This window comes from Clinocottus analis, unplaced genomic scaffold, assembly GCF_023055335.1.
Source record: "Clinocottus analis isolate CAN_PGR_092001 unplaced genomic scaffold, fCliAna1.0.p SCAF_72, whole genome shotgun sequence".
Taxonomy (NCBI): Eukaryota; Metazoa; Chordata; class Actinopteri; order Perciformes; family Cottidae; genus Clinocottus; species Clinocottus analis.
The window spans coordinates 105,001-120,000 of record NW_027176232.1 but is presented as its reverse complement, the minus strand read 5'-3'; the positions used below and the strand labels follow the sequence as shown (position 1 = coordinate 120,000).

At 42.2% G+C, this 15,000-nt stretch overlaps 4 protein-coding genes across 7 annotated transcripts in view; 1 reads left to right on the top strand and 3 right to left on the bottom strand.

Annotated features, from left to right (window-relative positions):
- The window catches only part of LOC137779317 (polypyrimidine tract-binding protein 1-like), an 8,169-nt gene extending 7,632 nt beyond the window's left edge, over positions 1-537 (top strand). The window contains exon 14 of the mRNA XM_068566958.1: positions 1-537. This exon is cut by the window's left edge and continues 2,831 nt beyond it. The gene's annotated coding sequence lies outside the window, so the exon portion shown is untranslated.
- A 93-nt stretch (positions 538-630) lies between these two features.
- ugcg (UDP-glucose ceramide glucosyltransferase) lies at positions 631-8,419 on the bottom strand. Its single transcript, XM_068566973.1, has 10 exons — positions 7,586-8,419; positions 5,592-5,736; positions 4,881-4,983; positions 4,688-4,789; positions 4,490-4,602; positions 3,992-4,170; positions 3,669-3,755; positions 3,276-3,383; positions 3,071-3,149; positions 631-2,877 (listed from the first exon to the last, which is right to left on the bottom strand). The coding sequence occupies exons 1-10, from the start codon at positions 7,681-7,683 to the stop codon at positions 2,707-2,709; spliced, it is 1,185 nt and encodes a 394-aa protein (XP_068423074.1). The 5' UTR covers positions 7,684-8,419; the 3' UTR covers positions 631-2,706.
- Positions 8,420-8,551: 132 nt separating this feature from the next.
- On the bottom strand, positions 8,552-11,160 carry mocs2 (molybdenum cofactor synthesis 2). Of its 4 annotated transcripts, XM_068566974.1 has the most exons (5): positions 9,681-9,761; positions 9,488-9,605; positions 9,173-9,329; positions 8,895-9,018; positions 8,552-8,730 (listed from the first exon to the last, which is right to left on the bottom strand). In XM_068566974.1, exons 2-5 carry the CDS (start codon positions 9,603-9,605, stop codon positions 8,626-8,628), a joined length of 504 nt encoding a protein of 167 aa, XP_068423075.1. In that variant the 5' UTR covers positions 9,681-9,761; the 3' UTR covers positions 8,552-8,625. The 4 variants fall into 4 exon arrangements, with proteins under 4 accessions (XP_068423075.1, XP_068423076.1, XP_068423077.1 ...); XM_068566975.1 differs by lacking the exons at positions 8,552-8,730; positions 8,895-9,018; positions 9,488-9,605 and adding exons at positions 10,045-10,169; positions 11,086-11,160 and having other exon boundaries at positions 9,241-9,329; positions 9,686-9,821; XM_068566976.1 differs by lacking the exons at positions 8,552-8,730; positions 8,895-9,018; positions 9,173-9,329 and adding exons at positions 10,045-10,169; positions 11,086-11,160 and having other exon boundaries at positions 9,542-9,605; positions 9,681-9,821.
- Positions 11,161-13,280: 2,120 nt separating this feature from the next.
- The window catches only part of man2a1 (mannosidase, alpha, class 2A, member 1), an 11,645-nt gene continuing 9,925 nt past the window's right edge, over positions 13,281-15,000 (bottom strand). The window contains exons 22-24 of the mRNA XM_068566959.1: positions 14,888-15,000; positions 14,647-14,757; positions 13,281-14,467 (exon numbers count right to left, since the gene is read on the bottom strand). The exon at positions 14,888-15,000 is cut by the window's right edge and continues 82 nt beyond it. Coding sequence (XP_068423060.1) covers positions 14,309-14,467; positions 14,647-14,757; positions 14,888-15,000 — 383 coding nt within the window. The 3' untranslated portion in view covers positions 13,281-14,308. The remainder of the gene's footprint in view (positions 14,468-14,646; positions 14,758-14,887) is intronic.

Sequence of the window (15,000 nt, the reverse complement as noted above, 5' to 3'; positions counted from 1 at the left end):
TATTTTAAAACATGAAACTCTTCTTTGACGTTCTTACACAATACTGTGAGTATTTAACATGTTAAGTACTTTGTAGCAACATGTTGTAATACATGTTCATATAAACAGTTGTAACATGTACAAGTACACGTCTGGGTATTTGCGTTGAGTACTTGTTACATGTTATTAATGTGTAATTATACGTGAAACAAGCATTGTTTCGTGTAACATGCAGACATGAAAACACTCGTAGGTATTTGAAATGATTGAAAATATATTTTCTCAGACTCAAAGACATTAAAACGTTTTAAAACTTTAGAATTTATTTTGAGGTTTTCTCTCTAAATTTAAATCATGTTTTCACTTTCAACGTGTTTTGTACCTGAATGTTTCTATGCTGATGATGTAAAGTACTCGTGGTGCATTGTGGGAGCCGGGAGGACTGTTGTTGTGATATTAAACATTTTAATATCAAACTTGCATGGGGAGGGATTTTTTAAAAATGTATTCTTAAAGTCAGACAGGAAGTAGCATGAGTCACTTAATAAATACATAATATTGTAACCAATGGGTGTCCTCGGTTTCTGCAAGCTCCTCCCACAATATGACCTTCCGGCCAATCAGGGACGTTTTCAATAAAACACATTGACGTTCAGTTTTGAAAGGATAAAACTTTATTGTTCCTGTGGTGACACAATCCTTCACTGTGATTGGTCGGTTCGCAGACTACAGCAGATAATTGTCATAAAAAAAACAACAAAAAAACAAAGACAATAAACAAATAATAATCCTAGAAATCCTATTGGACGACGGCGACAGAGGTTCGTCCGACTCGCAGCCGACGTCATCAACCAAACCTCCCGCGGCTACGCTACAAGCTAACAGCTAACAGTGAAGCGTCACAGCTTAAAAAAACACCGCGATCGCACACACACACACACACACACACACACACACACACACACACACACACACACACACACACACACACACACACACACACACACACACACACACACACAGTGTTTAGACTGCGAAACAAAGTTCAGAAATGTGGATTATAATTATTTATATTGATTTTTTGGTCCAGTTCTTTTATTGGATCTTGAATCTGTTGAAATGCGTCAGCGCGCTGAGCGTCACAGTCTGTTCTCATGGAAACAAACCAAAAACTACATGTTTATAGAAAAAATAGAAAACTAATTTCATTCACAAATCAACAAAAATCCTCTGATCTCATTGGCCGATGGGTTTTGTTTCCTTGGCAACAACATTCAGAAGAAAAAAGAAAATAAGTTAATACGTCAGAGAGTTTAGATCTCTTCATTATAAATATTATTCAGATTTATTTAATAACCAAAACGTTCTTACAGGAAGTCCTTTAAATGAGTTTATGATCATAAAACTATAGAAATAAAGATGTTGTACTTCTGTTTTGTTTTATAAAAAAACATTTTGTAATTATGAGAAAGTTAGAAAAAGTTTGTAAACGCAAAATTAAACTTGTTTTTGTTTGTTTTCTTCTTTAAGACAAAAGTCAACGACTTAATTCTCGCTCCTCATTGGCTGATCGGTGTGATTTTGAAAAGCTGCACAGATCAATACATCAGATCAATATATTGATCTAACTCAACTAATATATTGATCAATATATTAGATCATTTCACATTGACACTCAGAAAACTGATCAGACGTTTTCTTGTTTATATTTGTGATTTAATTGATTGATTATTGTTATTGATATTCTGTTTAAGTTTTAAGAAAATAAAACTTATTTTTCACACGAATAATCAGACTTATTTTGTAGGATCTTTTCTCTTAAGTTTTTTTTTTTTTTGGCCAAAAATCTTCAATATTAATTTTTTCCTCATTGAAAAAAATCCTGAAAGCAAATAACTTCAGTAATAATTAATGTTTATTTCAACCACACTGAATACTTTTAAACTTTTTTAAAACTTATTTTTTACAGCGCAAATATGTTAGTTTGAATCTAAATATTTAAGTTTGAATTTAAATATTCAGGTTTAAATCTAAATATGTTACTTTGAATTGATGGAAACATCACGGAGACAGACAAAAGAAAAATGTTAATCCTGTCATCCTGTTGTATTTAAACACAAAGTATTCAGTCGTGATGAAACGTCTTCATTCATTATTTATATATTTATATGTTTCAGCTTCCTGAAGAAAACTTCACAAACGCTCAAAAGCCAATCAGGAGACAGAATTCTTCCTCCTCTCTCCCGATTGGTCGATTTGTTTTCTCTGATCAAAGATCAGACAACTCAGTGCGATGCATCACTCCCTCGAATTTCTTCTTCACCTCCATCCTGCGCTCTCATTGGCTTGTTCTGGCATCATTTAGTTTTAGCACCAAAAAAACATAAATACTTTAAAAATGTGTGCGCAGACGCAGACACACACACACACACACACACACACACACACACACACACACTTCATTTTCTCTCATAAAAAACAAAAAAAACATCAGTCTCTTTCTGTCCTCCTCTTCCTCCTCCAGCAGAAGGGGAGGAGCCTCTTCCTCCTTCAGCAGAAGGGGAGGAGTCTCTTCCTCCTCCAGCAGAAGGGGAGGAGCCTCTTCCTCCTTCAGCAGAAGGGGAGGAGCCTCTTCCTCCTTCAGCAGAAGGGGAGGAGTCTCTTCCTCCTCCAGCAGAAGGGGAGGAGCCTCTTCCTCCTCCAGCAGAAGGGGAGGAGTCACGGTGGCTAGACATCAAGGATCTCCTCGGCGGTGCCGCCGCAGCGCAGCCGGTAGCGGCCGGTCCTCCAGCTGATGGTCGGGTCCCACAGCGCCGAGAGGAAGATCTGCACGGCCATGGACTCCCGGATGAACCACGCCACGGCAAAGTCCAGCTTGGAGAAGCAGAGCGCGCCGCCCTGCAAGACCACGCACACACGTGTCATATCACAATGAAATATCATGTTTATGAAATAAAATCATAGCCAAACATCTTGCTTGAAGATATCCTTTCAAAATAAAAAGTAAAAAATAACAACATCTGTAAGTATACATCCAACAGTCCAGAAAAACGCCTTTCAAAATAAAAGCACGCTGTTTTGTTGAACGTACCTGAACGCCAGTCAGCTGGATATAGTCTGATATGAACCAGGCGAGACAGTGACACATGAAGAACACCATCATGTCCCACCTGAAAGACACATATATACATTAACACACACGCACACACACGCACGTATACACACGCATACATGCATGCATACATACATGTATACATGTATGTATGCATGTATAATACATGTTCAGGTGTTGGTACCTGAACACGTAGTGAGCGGCCCATCCGATGATGAGGCTGGCCAGGAAGCATTCAGAGACGGGTTCCAGCACCGTTCCGGGGAGCATGTTGATCCTCAGCTTCGTCCATCTGGAGACAAGAAACACCACTTTAATAAAACTCACAAAGCTTAAAGAATATTAATAACTAATTATACATTTAGTCTCCTCACTGGATATTTAACATCTTCAAAAACAAAAACAAATAAATAATGTCCTAAAACAGAAGTGATAACTTATTTAAAGTCAGACATTTTCTCACAAACATTTTAGTGGAAAAGACGAAATAATCACAAGAGAACTGTTTGTACATTTATAACATAATTATAAACCCTTTCATGTGTAGTAGTGTGTTCACAGGAAGCTCTCAGGTCACCTGATCATCCGGGACTGGAACTGGCCGATGGAGTACGACCCCGAGTTCTGCATCGCCACCTGCGTTGCCATGGAGAACTTCCAGCCTCTGAAGAGAGGCCGACAACAATCACACATTTTTTGTATGGACGTATCTGTGTACATATACATACATATACATGTATGCATGAGAGTGTGTATATCAACTGTACACGTTATGTGCATGTGTATCTTTATCTACATGTATTGTACACATATTTTCCTTAAATGTATATCTAGAAAATCCCCAAAAAATTGTTCCTTAAAAAAATTTAATTTTTTTTTTTTTAACGCTAGCATGCTGACCGGTCAGCGATGGCTTTAGCCATGAAGTAATCTTCGGCGATGTACTGAGCGAAGGCGACCAATCCGCCGGCTTGATCCAACACGTCCTTCCTCATCAGGCACGACATCCCCGTCACGCACTTTATGCCCGTCACGTTCGCCGAGATGTAGGAGCGAGGGTGGGACGTCCCGAAGTACACCTGCAAGAGAGACGATAGTAAACAACCATAAAACAACTACGAGTCTTCCTCACCTGAGCAAAGAAGGTACAGTATTTTTTTGGAAGATTATTAATGTTTCAAGAGTTAAATAATCAGATTGATTATAATGAAAATACTCAAAATTAAACCAAAGAGACTGTTGAGAAACACGAGAGCGTCAAGTTGATCAAGAACATGATGAAGCAAATAGAAGAACTTGGAGAGATCAGTAAAAAAACGTCCAGCAGTCAGTCAGTGAACTTAAACAATAACAGTAAGCTAATGCTAAACAGACTTAGCATGACTCGTTAGCTCGTACCTGCTCCAGTGTGGCGGCAAACCCTTGGCGGTCGGCAACATACGGTAACCCATGGACCAACCCCACCTTCTCTGTCATCTGATTGGTCATATCTGTCAGGGTGTCGGGTTTCACTGCCACACACATAGTGAGTATTAACAATGATGATGGATAAGTCTAAAGCGTGTGCGTTAGTGAAGAACTAAAACACAACCTTACCTTTGATGCCGCTGTCACAGATCCACACGAGGCCGTATTTGGCTCCTTCGTAGCCCGGCATCAGGTTGTTGATCTTCGGGTTGATTCCAACTTTCTTTCCTCCTGAGAACCAAAAACAGGACGCGCTAACGTTAGCTGCTAACAACAGAACGTAAACATGCAATGACAGAAATAAACAGAAGTCTTTTCTCACCGATGAATAATCGAGCATCTACGTTGGGATATTTGCCCAACAACTTTTTACAAACGTCGACAGCTGGATCGTCTTGATCCTGAACGCACAGCAGGATCTCGTACTGCAAAACAACACACCTGGAAGTTACTGCTCCGCTTGGAGCTTCGGCCAATCACAAGGTAGATTGGGAAAATATCGTGCAGCGGCAGTCAGACTGTAGCTGGCGTCAACCGGTTTGTATTCAGGGAAGTAGGAAGGTAGTCGAGGAAGTAGGAAGGTAGTCGAGGAAGTAGGAAGGTAGACGAGGAAATAGGAAGGTAGACGAGGAAATAGGACGGTAGACAAGGAAGTAGGAAGGTAGACAAGGAAGTAGGAAGGTAGACGAGGAAGTAGGACGGTAGTCGAGGAAGTAGGATGGTTGACGAGGAAGTAGAAAGGTAGACGAGGAAATAGAAAGGTAGACGAGGAAGTAGGAATGTAGACGAGGAAGTAGGAATGTAGATGAGGAAGTAGGAAAGTAGACGAGGAAGTAGGAAGGTAGACGAGGAAGTAGGAAAGTAGACGGGGAAGTAGGAAGGTAGACGGGGAAGTAGGAAGATAGACGAGGAAGTAGGAAGCTAGACGGGGAAGTCGGCCGATAGTTGGAAGGAGTGAGGAGGTATTCAGAGTCAGAGTCGGTTGAGGTGGCCGTGAGGTGTTATTAGCTGGCTGGGGGGCAGTTAGCTTCACCTTGGGGTAATCCAGCGTAAAGAACGTCTCCAGGTTGGAGATGAGGTTCGGGTCGACGCCTTTTAGCGGCTTCAGCAGAGAGACTCCGGCCAGCTGCCCAAACGGCTGTTTGACCTCTGACCTCTTCTTGTGCAGGTGGAGACGCCTGAAAGTGACGGAGACAGAGAGGTCAGAGAGCAGGGTCCCGTAACTCAAAACTGGCTCGCTAACGTTATTCCAGCTAACGGTCAACAGGATGAATCATGCACTTTATTTAGAAGTGAAACAGTGATATCATGTTCATCACTCCCTGAGTGAAGGATTATGACGTTATTATGACGTCTCGCGTTATTCTCAGAAAAGGGCCCGGTACAAAGAGACGGGCGGGTCGACTCTAATTGGACTCTTTGTCTGTATAAAAGGTGTTCTGGGCGTGGGACCGATCACCGGCCTACAGTTATGAAATGCCAGAATGCAGAAATTCATCCGGATTAAAAGGAATTAAAAATCTAAATCTTCAGGATCTCTTGGAGGTGCTTTGAAACTTTATTAAAGTAAATCTTTTCACCGATGTAATCCAGAGAGATTAGAAATGGAAAAAGGCTTCGACCTCTTCGCTCCAGTTTGTCGTCGAGTTTCTAAACTGATATTTTGAATCCCGTCTAAAGGTGAACAAAGTATGACAAGGAGCTCCTCATACATCAGAGACGTGTCACATGACTCCAGAAACCCGCAGCTGGTTAAGAGAACTAAAACTTTATTCTTCCTCTGAACACTGAAAGACTGTTAAACTGAAACACAAAACATGTCGAGAAAATGTGTTTAGAAGAAAAATCTTTCTTTCAGTCGCATGAAGAGAAGTGAAGGAAAACATAACACATGTTCTTATCGCTTTAAGATGAATCACATGAAGACCACGCTTTCATCATATTAACGTAATAATATAAGATGATGGTCAATACCTCAGTACAGATGATCAATACACAGGGTCAATGCTGCAGTATGAATAGTTCTTCGAGAACAATAAAGAAAACCCAATAAACAAGCAAATAACAGGAAGTGATCACTAAAAAAACAAAGCCGATAACAGGAAGTGGTGACTGATGAACAGTTCAGTTGTAGCTAGATGCAGAGAGACCTCTGTTTCGACCACCGGCCATAGATTTTTAGCAGTTTGCTGAAGTTTATTAATAATCATGTTTCTGCAGTACCGGAAACACGTGAAAACTAACAGCTGATCATCAGCATCGATCAGTTGGTGAAAGTTCTTCACATTAAGAGACTAAACTCTTGTTTTAAAGATTTACATTAAAAGTGGAAATTAAAGATTATTGTGTTTAAAGAACAAAAAGTAAAACGTTAAACTTAAAGCATAAATTAGTGTTTTTACGCATCAGCATCTTTTAAGAAATAAGCCCGAAACTCATTCAGAACCTTCCCTGTGTGATCGATTCATTAATTTATTAATTAATACTACGTTGATCGGATTAATGCCGAAGTGCAGAGCGACTCTCAACTATTGATCAATAATGTGGCTGATTTCTGACTGCGCGCAAACAACGACCACGAACCAAAACAAGTTTAAATCTGTACGTTTGTTGGTGCGATATGGCGTCAAACTGGAAATGCATGCAGATAACGCTCCCGTACCCGGACGAAACCGAGCCGGACCCGAACCGGATCAGAACCAGACCAGAGCCGGACCCGAGCCGCTGACCTGCGAGTGAAAACACATTCAATCTGAACCCAACTGGAACTTTCAACTGAATTAGCTCACTAAGCGGGTGATGGCTGGCAGCGCTAGCCGGCTAGCGGTCAACCAGGAAAACGCCCAACAGATGACCGTTGATATACGGAGGGTTTAACCGGCGTCACTCAACCAGAACCCCGCAGAGGAAGCTCACGTTTTAATGTTTAACGTTGAATCCCGAAGTCACAAACACCTTGAATGAAATCAGCAGGGAAAAAGAAACAGGAAGCCGGAGCCCCGCTAGCTAACCGCTAGCTTAGCTTACACGTAGATGATGGACATGAAGTGCATCAGCCACAGAACCAGGAACAGGATGAACCCGAACACGGACAGACCCTGCAGGGCGAGGTCCAGCAGAACCATGGCGGCGGGGGGCTCCGCGGCTCGGCCTCCGGGTGGCACCGAGCGGAGCAGCGGGGCGTCCGAGTCCGAGTGCGACGAGCTCGGCTGCTGTCGGCTAATGATCCGGCCTCCAGCGGGAGGGGGCGTCAGGAACCAGTCCGGGTCAGGAGCTCCGGTAAACGGGGGCACGCAGAGACCCGCGTAGGTGTCCGGGTCACGGTGCTCCGGGGGTTTGACAGTCACCAGACCCGCGGACGGTCAGCTGACCTACCGGGGGGTGAGGGAGGGGATGGCGGTGTGGGGGGACGGATGCTGGGTAGCAACAGCGAACACACCACTTCCGCTCACCTTCAAAATAAAAGCTTAATTAAACGGTCAGACGGAGCAGTTTGTACAACAAAACACAAATATTTGACCAATTAGATAAACTATATTGTTGGATTTTTTTCTCAAAAAGATTAAATATTTACACATTATATTTTTGAATGAAATGTCACAGAGCTGCACGATTAACCAGGAAATCAGCCGATTGCTGGACCGGATGAATGACGTCATTACCTGTAAATTCTGCCCACACAGGTGAGTCAGAGCAGCGTCACTCTCAATGATCTGATGTTCCACGAGCTGCTGATTGATTATACTTAATATCATCATTGTGTTATTCAAGTCCTTTTATTTAATTTAAATGATTAATTAAGTATATTTTATTATCTTCTGGTGTTGTTTTCAAAGGTTTATCCAACGCTTTTAACCAGCAACATTTATTTAAATAAAAAAAAAACATTTTCATTTTTAATTTCCCTTATAATTTCTAATCTTCTTCAATCTCATTTGTGCATTGCATTGTGGGAGAATAGCGTTCTGTCACCTAAGAAGCCGACCCGCTGACTGCTTTGAATAAAACTTTATTGCGTCTCAAACATTATTGTAAAAGGTTTCTTCATAACTTTTATCATCTGCCGCTCAGACGTTCTCTCTGGATGGCGTAACGTGAGGAACTTTATTGTGAAAGGCCCACGGACACTCAGCGTTCTCCTTCCAGCTCGCCTCCTGCGTGTCGTACACTTCCTGTCAATCAACGGTCAATAACATGATCAATAAATTGACCAGTAACACGATCAATAACATAATGAGGATCAATAATAACATGTGCAATAAAAGGAACAATACGATCAGTAACCAGAGGATCAGTTACATTAGGATCAATAACTGATCAATAACATGATTAATACCTTCTTCCAGATGGGCACGCTGCTCTTCAGTCGCTGCACCACGTGTCCGATCGCCTGCTGGCTGTCATGGCGATGAGGAGACGAGATTGCCACGACGATGCTGGCCTCGCCCACCTTCACCCATCTGAGGGACGAACCCGATCAATAATCAATAATCAATCAACAGGTAAATCACGGCAGCAGGTTTAACCACAGATAGCACCCAGTGAAATATTGACGACTGTATTGATGGATGCATAGACGCATTGATAGACGTATTGATCGATCAGAGTCCTCACCCCAGGCGGTGATGAAGGCAGACGTGCGTCACGGTTGGCCAGCGCTCTCTGACGTCATCACAGATCTTCCTGAACTCTGATTGGGCCATGAGCTCGTACGCCTCGTACTCCAGACCAATCACCTTCCTGCCGCCCAGCTCGTCCTCACGGGTCGTACCTGCACACACACACACACACACACACACACACACACACACACACACACACACACACACACACACACACACACACACACACACACACACACACACACCGTTCATGTACCTGAATCATCCTGAATGAATGTGATATTAAATGTGTGCCGTGTGTCTGAACCTATAAACACTGAAGTGGCTCCACAGGAAGCGCTGCTGACGGCGTCGACCACTTCCTGGACGGAGAGCCAATCACGGCTCAGCTTGAAGACGTTGCCCCGCCCCCCCGCCCCGGCCATCTGAGACCGAACACACGAGGTTCACCACACTGAGCATCACACACATATTGATCCGTGATGGATCCAGATCAATACCTCACCGCTCCTGTTTATCCTCCGCTGAGAGGCGGCACCACGGCAACCTCGTCCCCGTCTCCCAGTGTTACCACCTGGTCGCCGATGGCAACGTACTGCTGTCGCACCGCCAACACCACCTGATGCTGCAGGAGAGAGAGTCTACACACACACACACACACATTATATACACTCCTGATGCTGCAGGAGAGAGAGTCTACACACACACACACACATTATATACACTCCTGATGCTGCAGGAGAGAGAGTCTACACACACACACACACACACACACACACACACACACACACACACACACCCACACACCCACACACACACACACCCACACACCCACACACAGCTGTTTAGTGACCTCATCGTTACCTCGGGTGTCGCTGTAGCAACAGGCTCCAGAGGTTCCGGCTGCTGATTGGTGTCGGCACGGCAACAAACTCCTCCTCCTTAATGCCAGTCAGCTCCACGCTCTTAGCGAAGTACAACACACACACCTGAAGAACAACAACAACACACCTGAAGAACAACAACAACACACCTGAAGAACAACAACAACACACCTGAAGAACAACAACACACCTGAAGAACAACAACAACACACCTGAAGAACAACAACAACACACCTGAAGAACAACAACAACACACCTGAAGAACAACAACAACACACCTGAAGTACAACACACACACCTGAAGAACAACAATAACACACCTGAAGAACAACAACAACACACCTGAAGAACAACAACAACATAAACCTGAAGAACAACACACACACACACACACACACACACACACACACACACACACACACACACACACACACCTGAACAACAACAACACACACACCTGTTTGTATGTGTATACTTTGTCGTCTAGACTCTGGACTCTAGACCCTGAAGTCTGGACCCTGGAGTCTAGAAAGAGGACCCTGGAGTCTAGAAAGAGGACCCTGGAGTCTAGAAAGAGGACCCTGGAGTCTAGAAAGAGGACCCTGGAGTCTAGAAAGAGGACCCTGGATCCAGTTTCTGGGCCCCGCTGTGACAGTTGTACCTGGCGGCTGTTTAACAGGATCTTCCTCCTCACGAGGGATCGACAGCTCTGACGTCAGCTCAAGCGAATCTCCATGTGAAATTCTTTAAACTTAAACAGTTCCCGCTCTAACGTCATCATATGTTTCTCACCAGCGGATGGGAAGAAGTAACCAAGATCACATATAACTTGACTTAATTTCGGCGTTAAAAATGTCGATCAATACGCACGCACACACTTATAAAACGTGTATTTACTCCAGCTGCACGAGCGGTGGGTTACCTCGGCCTACGCGGGTAGCGGAGTTAAATTAAGCGGAAACGTCAACGCAGTCTGGCGTTCCCTAAACAACACAACGTTGGTCCCGCCGGTGAAACTCACCCGTGCACTCATGAAGAAGTCTGTAGATTCTAAACAGCTGAAGAAACTTTCACTGTGACTTCTGTTTACCAGAAGAACGTCACTTCCGGCTCCTTGTCTTCTTCTCTGGCGTTTAGCGGTAGTTGACGTTCACGGTGTTACAACTAGCGCCATCTTGTTAGGGGTCAGAGTGATGTGTGCAATATTACAATATATATTACATTTCATTTATCTGACGCTTTTATCCAAGTGACTCACAATAAGTGCATTCAACCAACAAAAAGAATCAAGAAAGTACATTTTATTCTGTCTTCTCTCTTGTGTAGCAAGGACCTACAGGTGTCATCAACATAGTTTTGGGAGAGAGAGAGAGAGAGAGAGAGAGAGAGAGAGAGAGAGAGAGAGAGAGAGAGAGAAAGAGAGAGAGAGAGAGAGAGAGAGAGAGAGAGAGAGAGAGAGAGAAAGAGCGAGAGAGAGAGAGAGAGAGAGAGAGAGAGAGAGAGAGAGAGAGAGAGAGAGAGAGAGAGAGAGCCCAGCAGCCTTACCTGCAGAGGTCTTTGGACAATTATTGACACGAAACTGAACTTTGAAGCAAACTGTGAAGCCTTGTGCAAAAAGGGGACCAGCAGGGAACCATCCGGCTTCACACTGATAAAACCACAATGACAAATATTTTATTGTGCTTTTATTATTTAGTGTAGATATTACTTCATTTCATTTACTGGTATCACAGAGTGTTTTTAGCATACAAGAAAGTGATGCATAGTAGCAGTCACTTTGAAATGAGTGTTGTTGTTGTTTTTGATTGGTGCAGACATACATCTGAAAATATTCATTTAATTGGCTGTAATATTTTAGTAAGGGATCCATAAAACGTGTCCTCTTGACCTCTAGCTTCACTGGTGAGAAAATGAAAAGGATCGACCAACTTCAGCTATTTGAATTCTCAGGCAAATTAGCATAAGGAACAGATTAAGCTGCAAATTCAAACTTGTCTGATTTGCTTGAAACTCGGCGCACCGACTTCTGTGTGTCCTATTAACATTTCACTAATATGTAGGAGCATTAAAGGGACACCTATTGGATTTAATTCAATTCAGTTTATTTTGTAAAGCCCCAAATTACAAATACTAAATTTGCCGAGCATGGCTTTGTTCTTGAGGTGTGTGTGTACACACAGACATCCTGTCTCAGGACCTCACAGCGTTGAGTGAGTTCCTTCATTAGTTTAGAGGACTTGGGGTGTCGTGCTGCAAACAGAGTGGTTTTACAAGCTTCTCTCTGCATCATCGGTCGAACAACCTGAACTTTGATGATAAATCAAACGTCAAGTTTGAAACCTGACGTAAGATCAGCTGATTAGTGGAGACAAGAAGATGCACAGATAGTCAGCTTGCAGTCTGAGAAACAAAAAAGAAAAAAACATGTCTGTTAATTAAGTGTCAAGTGTCATGTATCAACCCAGTGGAGTCGCCCCCTGGTGGTCAGGAGAGAGAATGCAGCTTTAACACATGAAGCGTAGACTTCTATACAACCAGAGGAGTCGCCCCCTGGTGGTCAGGAGAGAGAATGCAGCTTTAAGACATGAAGCATAGACTTCTATACAACCAGAGGAGTCGCCCCCTGGTGGTCAGGAGAGAGAATGCAGCTTTAAGACATGAAGCATAGACTTCTATACAACCAGAGGAGTAAATTCATATTTAATCAGCTCAAAAGATGTGCACTTTGGAAACAATTACATAAGAAAATTCCACAAAACAAGACAAAATTCCACAAACACACTGAATGAAAGTTTACCCACAATTCCACATTCCTTTAAATGCGCTTTAGAGAGAACTTTAAGACTCTTTTGTCTGTTCTTACCTGTACCAGCAGCACTGAGTTCAGCTGTCAGTCACTCCGAGTGCTCGCTCAGAAGTCACATGATCAGAGCAGCCAATCAGACCTGTGGACAGTAACTCATTAACTTTATCTGGAAAGATAAAAATTAATCACAAGAAGGATAAACGTTGATATTAAATAATGTTCAAGAAAAACCTGAATATGACTTTAGTTTTACTGCAAACTACAATAATAAGTTACTTTAAGTGCTTCCTGTAAACATCAGAGCCGGCTCCTGCTCCTCCACGAAGACCCTGAGGTCCGGTTTAGTCCAGTTACTAAACCGCATCTGTGTTTTGTGGACTTATTATATATACTATTATTTATTAAATGTGACTCAGAAAGTCTGCTGGAGCAAAACTGATGATTGGACAAGTTCATGACACGACAGCTTCAGATACCGAACGTTTTTATTATTTTTTAATTCTTTGATGGTCTCTGGAGAGACTTTCTAAATAAATGACCTTTGAATTGTATTACAGCAGCCTGTAAAACTTTAACCGGGGGCTGAAACAGATAAAACAACACAACGTAATCTGTGAGTTAAATTTATAGAGGCTGTAAATTCATATTTAGTCAGCTAAGAAGGTCGATTCATGACATCAGAGTTCATAAAAGGAAGGTTCGTCGAAATCTGCCCGGCGACACAGAAAAGCTCTAAATTCATATAAAACACTTTGAAAAAAACAAAAATTAAACAATAATTTATTTTGTAATAAAACAATGAATTTTTCCCAAGATCAAGAAAACATTTTTAAAAAATAAAGTAAAAATAGATTCAGATATAACAACAATAAACTTTTTTTATAGAAAATATAGAGAATTTCTAAATATAAAAAATACCCAAAATATTTAATAGTTTTCCCAAAATGTCCCTTTCACAGTAAATATATACATTTATATTAAAATTAATATTCAACATTTAAACAAGTAAATATATAAGTAAATATATATACATACTTTAGAAACAATTACACAAAATTACACAAACTGAACAATTACCCACAATCCCACATTCTTTTATAAAACTTCATAGAACCCCTTCCCTACACACACACACTCACACACACACTTAACAGCTGGTTTGGTCACATTAAACATTAACTTCAGTGTTTCTCAGATAGTTTTTCTCTTTGACCTTCAGACTGACCTTTTGTATTTTTTACCTGTGGAAGATTATTTCCGTGTTCACAGCAAAAAGATTACATTAATTACGTTTAAAAAATATAAATCTGAGAAGATTAAACTCAATATTTGTGTATTTTACTTTTTTTCTGCTTTTCCCTTTGTTTTTGTTGTTGTTTATCAATAAAAAAGCGTGATTCTTCATTTCCTACAGTTCACTTTTCTTGGTTCTGGTTTTTCAATCAAGCTCGACCCGGAAAGCGCTGATCTCCATTGGTCGAAGGTGGGTCGGCTGTTGCCGGGCGGATTCTGGCTCATCGTCTTGTCGCAGCAGCGTGAGACCGGAGCGGCGAAGCGAGCGGAAACGCAGCGGCGAGAAAAGATCGGCCACGTTCACCTGTCAATCAAACACATTACATTTATATATTTAATGTAAGTAAACACATACAAACAGCAACAGAATAACTATTAAAAAAAACACATTATAAAAGTTTCTGGTTATATTTTTAAATGTTTTAGTAAAAATAATTTAAAATAAATAAAACATCCATCAATGTGCGTGTGTGTGGCGACCACCTCCTCGTGCACGCTCAACGTGCACTGCAGTCCCGGATCGGGGGCGGAGCTACATTCAAAGCCCTTCCTGTGGAGAAGGAGCGCCACTTCCTGTGACGGACTTTCAGCTTCCTGTTTGCCACAAACACAAACAAACAAACAATTTGTTTGTTTTGATGTCGACAAAGTTTAAGTGTCATGTTCTTTTAGTTATTAAAATAATGATTTATCCCAGGTGTTTCCAGGTGTGTCCAGGTGTTACCTGTGAGTCCTCCAGCGTCCTCAGGTTCACCAGGTGAATGTCGCACGGCAGTGACGAGCGTAGCGGCAGGAAGGGGCGGAGTTTCGGCACCTGGCTGTCACCAGGGGCGACCA